We start from the raw sequence: 5,815 nt of genomic DNA on the forward strand, positions 1-5,815 counted from the left end.
GCTGCAACCTCCCCCCCCCCCAGCTCTCCCTTCTGCTGCAACCTCCCCCCCCAGCTCACCCCTTCTGCTGCAACCTCCCCTCCCCAGCTCACCCCTTCTGCTGCAACCTCCCCCCCCCAGCTCTCCCCTTCTGCTGCAACCTCCCCCCCTGCTCTCTCCTTCTGCTGCAACCTCCCCCCCAGCTCTCCCCTTCTGCTGCAACCTCCCCCCCCCAGCTCTCCCCTTCTGCTGCAACCTCCCCCCCCCAGCTCTCCCCTTCTGCTGCAACCTCCCCCCCCCAGCTCTCCCCTTCTGCTGCAACCTCCCGCCCCCCCCAGCTCTCCTGCTGCTGCAACCTCCCCCCCCCCAGCTCTCCTTCTGCTGCAACCTCCCCCCCCAGCTCTCCCCTTCTGCTGAAACACCCCCCTCAGCTCTCCCCTTCTGCTGAAACACCCCCCCCCCTCCAGCTCCCCTTCTGCTGAACCCCCCCCCCTCCAGATCCCCTTCTGGTGCCCCCACCCCCCTTCTGGTGCCCCCCCCCCCATACACTTTAGATATAAGGCAGAGACCTCCTGACTTTGTAGCCACCTCTCCCCTGTGCAGGTGGTAACATGCGTCAATGCTACCCCTTTAGGAGCCATCTTACAGGGCCCCCTAATAATCTGGTGCGTGTGTTTCGCTCACCCGGCTTTGCTTTAGCTCCTTCAGGTGCATTTCTGCGCTGACCTTGCCCTGCACCTCGTCGTGCTGCAGGCGGTCCATCAGCTGGGCCTGCAGCAGGTACTGCCTCTGGAACTCCTCTCTCTCGATGGACACTTGCTGGTAGGCGGCCACGTATTGCTGGAGATGCACAGACACCTCGTCACGCTGGGTTTGCAGTAGTTGCGCGTCTTGTTCCTTTGTTGCGAGCTGTAAAAGACAGCAGGTTGGTGCCGCAGCCCGGCGGACCCCCGAGTACCCTATACTAGGCTATAGCCTCACCTGCTCCTTGAAGTCTCCGATGCTCTCCTGCAGCTGCCCCAGCTTCTTGGCCAGCTCCTTCTTCACATGCTGCTCGCTCTGGAGGCCGTTCGTGAGCTCCAGGTTTTCATTCGTCTGCAGGGCGACAGGAATATAAAGTGAAACCGAAACCCCGGCTGTGTCCCTGGAGGGCTGGGGCTCCCCGTGGCACGTACCAGCTTGACAAATCCGTTCTGCAGCTCGGCAAGGTGCTCCTTCAGCTGCCGGTTCTGGGTCAGCGCCCGGCTGATGGTGGCTTTGTCGCTCTGCATGTTCTCCAGGATCTGCTGCTTGTCCACGTTGTCCTCGCTGTGCTGCTGCAGCGTCTTCTCCAGCTCCAGCAGCCGCTCCTCCTGCTCCTGGTTCAGGCGGCTCAGCTGCCGGTTATCCTGCACTTGGCCCTGATACCGGGCCTGCAGCGCCAGGACCTCTCCGTGCAGCCGCTCCACCTCCAGCCGCAGCGACACCTCGGCCTCCGAAGGGCCGTGGGGGGCCGAGGGCTCCGAGTCCGCCACCTCCACTGCTGTACAGGAGAAGAAGGAGGTCAGATGTAGGGCGAGGAGGGAGCGGTAAAGCACACGGCGACCCCCTACACCCCATCTACAGAGACTGAGGGAGCTTAGATTGTGAGCTCCAAAGGGCACCGTGGTCATAATCTCTGTAAAGCGCTGCGGAATATGTTGGTGCTATATTGGCTAGTTTACATATAGGGCAATCTAAATAGACTTATTATATAAAATAAATATAAATATTAAATATATTAAATAAATATTAAAATAGAATAGAATAGAATAGAATATATATATATATCTATCATCACATATATACATACACACACGTACTATATTCCAGAGCTGTATTCACAATTCTGTGGACAGCAGAGCTGAAATCTCCTACAATTCATTACTGTCTTAATGGCTGCACTGATAATTCATATTCTGTGAATGAAAACTAACTGCACCATTGTATTATAGGAGGTGTGATAAGTATTAGGGGGTGTTAATGTTTCCAATGAGAACCAAAATATTTTGGATAGTGAGTGCAGCTCTGGAGTATAATACAGGATCAGTAATGTAATGTATGTACACAGTGACTGCACCAGCAGAATAGTGAGTGCAGCTCTGGAGTATAATACAGGAGGTAACTCAGGATCAGTAATGTATGTACACAGTGACTGCACCAGCAGAATAGTGAGTGCAGCTCTGGAGTATAATACAGGAGGTAACTCAGGATCAGTAATGTATGTACACAGTGACTGCTCCAGCAGAATAGTGAGTGCAGCTCTGGAGGATAATACAGGAGGTAACTCAGGATCAGTAATGTATGTACACAGTGACTGCACCAGCAGAATAGTGAGTGCAGCTCTGGAGTATAATGCAGGAGGTAGCTCAGGATCAGTAATGTAATGTATGTACACAGTGACTGCACCAGCAGAATAGTGAGCGCAGCTCTGGAGGATAATACAGGAGGTAACTCAGGATTAGTAATGTATGTACACAGTGACTGCACCAGCAGAATAGTGAGTGCAGCTCTGGAGGATAATACAGGAGGTAACTCAGGATCAGTAATGTATGTACACAGTGACTGCACCAGCAGAATAGTGAGTGCAGCTCTGGAGTATAATGCAGGAGGTAGCTCAGGATCAGTAATGTAATGTATGTACACAGTGACTGCACCAGCAGAATAGTGAGCGCAGCTCTGGAGTATAATACAGGAGGTAACTCAGGATCAGTAATGTAATGTATGTACACAGTGACTGCACCATCAGAATAGTGAGCGCAGCTCTGGAGTATAATACAGGAGGTAACTCAGGATCAGTAATATATATACACAGTGACTGCACCAGCAGAATAGTGAGTGCAGCTCCGGAGTATAATACAGGAGGTAACTCAGGATCAGTAATGTATGTACACAGTGACTGCACCAGCAGAATAGTGAGTGCAGCTCTGGAGTATAATACAGGAGGTAACTCAGGATCAGTAATGTATGTACACAGTGACTGCACCAGCAGAATAGTGAGTGCAGCTCTGGAGTATAATACAGGAGGTAACTCAGGATCAGTAATGTAATGTATGTACACAGTGACTGCACCAGCAGAATAGTGAGTGCAGCTCTGAAGTATAATACAGGAGGTAACTCAGGATCAGTAATGTATGTACACAGTGACTGCACCAGCAGAATAGTGAGTGCAGCTCTGGAGTATAATACAGGAGGTAACTCAGGATCAGTAATGTATGTACACAGTGACTGCACCAGCAGAATAGTGAGCACAGCTCTGGAGTATAATACAGGAGGTAACTCAGGATCAGTAATGTATGTACACAGTGACTGCACCAGCAGAATAGTGAGTGCAGCTCTGGAGTATAATACAGGAGGTAACTCAGGATCAGTAATGTAATGTATGTACACAGTGACTGCACCAGCAGAATAGTGAGTGCAGCTCTGGAGGATAATACAGGAGGTAACTCAGGATCAGTAATGTAATGTGTGTACACAGTGACTGCACCAGCAGAATAGTGAGTGCAGCTCCGGAGTATAATACAGGAGGTAACTCAGGATCAGTAATGTAATGTATGTACACAGTGACTGCACCAGCAGAATAGTGAGTGCAGCTCTGGAGTATAATACAGGAGGTAACTCCGGATCAGTACCAGTCTTCAATCTATTCTCCTATTTTAGGAGGAGAGAACGTGTTGAATCTTTATATACCCGATGCCAGTAGTAGCTCTGTAACCCTCGTCTCCAGCTGCTCGACCTGCACCCGGGCGTTTTCTTTTTCCTGGCTGAGTGTCTGGATCTACAGGAGCAGAGATCGCCCGTATTACACATTTGCTTGTGTAGAATGGTCGGCACCATGATACCTATATCATACACCCGCCTGGTCAGCCAGCTGCCGGACCCTTTCCTGCCATACGGCCCCTTCTTCCTTCAGTTTCTCCACATACTGGTCCCGTTCTGCTCTCAGCTGCTGCAGAGAATCAGACATCTACAAGATGGAAGACAAGTCCACGTTACCACCACGCACGGTCCACGGTGTCGGTCCCACGGCATAGTAAGGAGGATTCAGACGGGACCTGCGTCAGCTGAGTGCCCAGCAGGTCGCGCTCCTCCATCACCATCCGGAGCTGGTGGTTGGCATCAGGAGCGCCCGTCTGATTGGAAAACTTGAGAAAAGAGAGAAGGAAAAATCCACATAAAGGATCAAAAGTGTATGGGGTTCACAAACTTTCACAGCATAGTGCCCTTAACCCTACCTGTTGTATCATCAGGTCGGCCATCTCCAGTTTCTTATGCAGGTCCCCCAGCTCTAATCTCATGGCGGCGTTCTCGGACAGGAGAGCGTGCAGTTTCTCCGACATCTCCGAATTCTGCTGCTTCAGCTCCTCGCTGCTCTTACTGCGAAAAGGAAAGATGCGGAGTGTGATGCAGGGACGGGTGCAAGGGGTCCAAATCACCAGCATCATACAAAGAGGCGGTCACAAACAAAAAGGAAAGATGCGGAGTGTGACGCATGGACGGGTGCAAGGGGTCCAAATCACCAGCATCATACAAAGAGGCGGTCACAAACAAAAAGGAAAGATGCGGAGTGTGACGCAGGGACGGGTGCAAGGGGTCCAAATCACCAGCATCATACAAAGGGGAGGTCACAAACAAAAAGGAAAGATGCGGAGTGTGACGCATGGACGGGTGCAAGGGGTCCAAATCACCAGCATCATACAAAGAGGCGGTCACAAACAAAAAGGAAAGATGCGGAGTGTGACGCATGGACGGGTGCAAGGGGTCCAAATCACCAGCATCATACAAAGAGGCGGTCACAAACAAAAAGGAAAGATGCGGAGTGTGACGCATGGATGGGTGCGGGGGGTCCAAATCACCAGCATCATACAAAGAGGAGGTCACAAACAAAAAGGAAAGGATCCAGCACTAAGGAGGTCACAACCCACCTGTTCTTTAGGGTTTCTAGACGCAGACCGTCCCGCTCCTTCTCTAGTTCTTTATTGAGCTGGAAAAGGAAGGTGATCGGTAGTGGGAGGATTAATAACACTTATAATGGGTAGAAGATATGCCAAATTTGTCACGGTGGCGGATTTGGCCCTCGTTTTCTTCTGTACACCACTTGTCGGATTTTGAGGCAAAACATTGTTCACTTAAGCCGCACTCCTTACATCCAATTTCTGACCTCTATCAAGGGATGTATTAAAGGGGTTGTCCACTATTTTTACATTGATAGCCTATCCTTGGGATAGATCATCAATATCTGATCAGCCGGGATCCAATACCCAGCACCCCCGCCGATCAGCTATTATCGGTCCCGGCGGCAGCAGAAGGAAATGCTGCACCCTTGCCGATCAGCTATTATCGGTCCCGGCGGCAGCAGAAGGAAATGCTGCACCCCCGCCGATCAGCTATTATCGGTCCCGGCGGCGGCAGCAGAAGGAAATGCTGCACCCCCGCCGATCAGCTATTATCGGTCCCGGCGGCGGCAGCAGAAGGAAATGCTGCACCCCCGCCGATCAGCTATTATCGGTCCCGGCGGCGGCAGCAGCAGGAAATGCTCAGTTCTGGTGATAGCAGCCGGGTACTGCACATCCGCCTCCCACTCATACCAATTGGATGCGGATGTGCAGTACCTGGCCACGGCCACTATCAGAAGACGAAGCAGCCACCGGGACTGAGAGCAGCTGATCGGCGGGGGTGCGGGGTGTTGAACCCCGGCCTATCAGACATTGATGACCTACCCTAAGGATAGGCCGTCAGTGTAAAAGTAATGGACAACCCCTTTAAGAAAAGATAAAATCCATACTTACCTCCCAGACTGGACTTTCTCAAGCTTGTG

At 51.5% G+C, this 5,815-nt stretch overlaps 1 protein-coding gene across 1 annotated transcript in view; it reads right to left on the reverse strand.

Moving 5' to 3' along the window:
* Positions 1-633: 633 nt before the first annotated feature.
* GOLGA2 (golgin A2) overlaps positions 634-5,815 on the reverse strand; it is a 35,205-nt gene continuing 30,023 nt past the window's right edge. Inside the window, exons 13-20 of the mRNA XM_075324974.1 lie at positions 4,923-4,981; positions 4,233-4,374; positions 4,053-4,142; positions 3,857-3,964; positions 3,688-3,775; positions 1,155-1,501; positions 961-1,074; positions 634-888 (exon numbers count right to left, since the gene is read on the reverse strand). Of these exons, the coding sequence (XP_075181089.1) occupies positions 634-888; positions 961-1,074; positions 1,155-1,501; positions 3,688-3,775; positions 3,857-3,964; positions 4,053-4,142; positions 4,233-4,374; positions 4,923-4,981 (1,203 nt within the window). The remainder of the gene's footprint in view (positions 889-960; positions 1,075-1,154; positions 1,502-3,687; positions 3,776-3,856; positions 3,965-4,052; positions 4,143-4,232; positions 4,375-4,922; positions 4,982-5,815) is intronic.

Source organism: Anomaloglossus baeobatrachus, chromosome 9 (genome assembly GCF_048569485.1).
Source record: "Anomaloglossus baeobatrachus isolate aAnoBae1 chromosome 9, aAnoBae1.hap1, whole genome shotgun sequence".
Lineage (NCBI taxonomy): Eukaryota > Metazoa > Chordata > Amphibia > Anura > Aromobatidae > Anomaloglossus > Anomaloglossus baeobatrachus.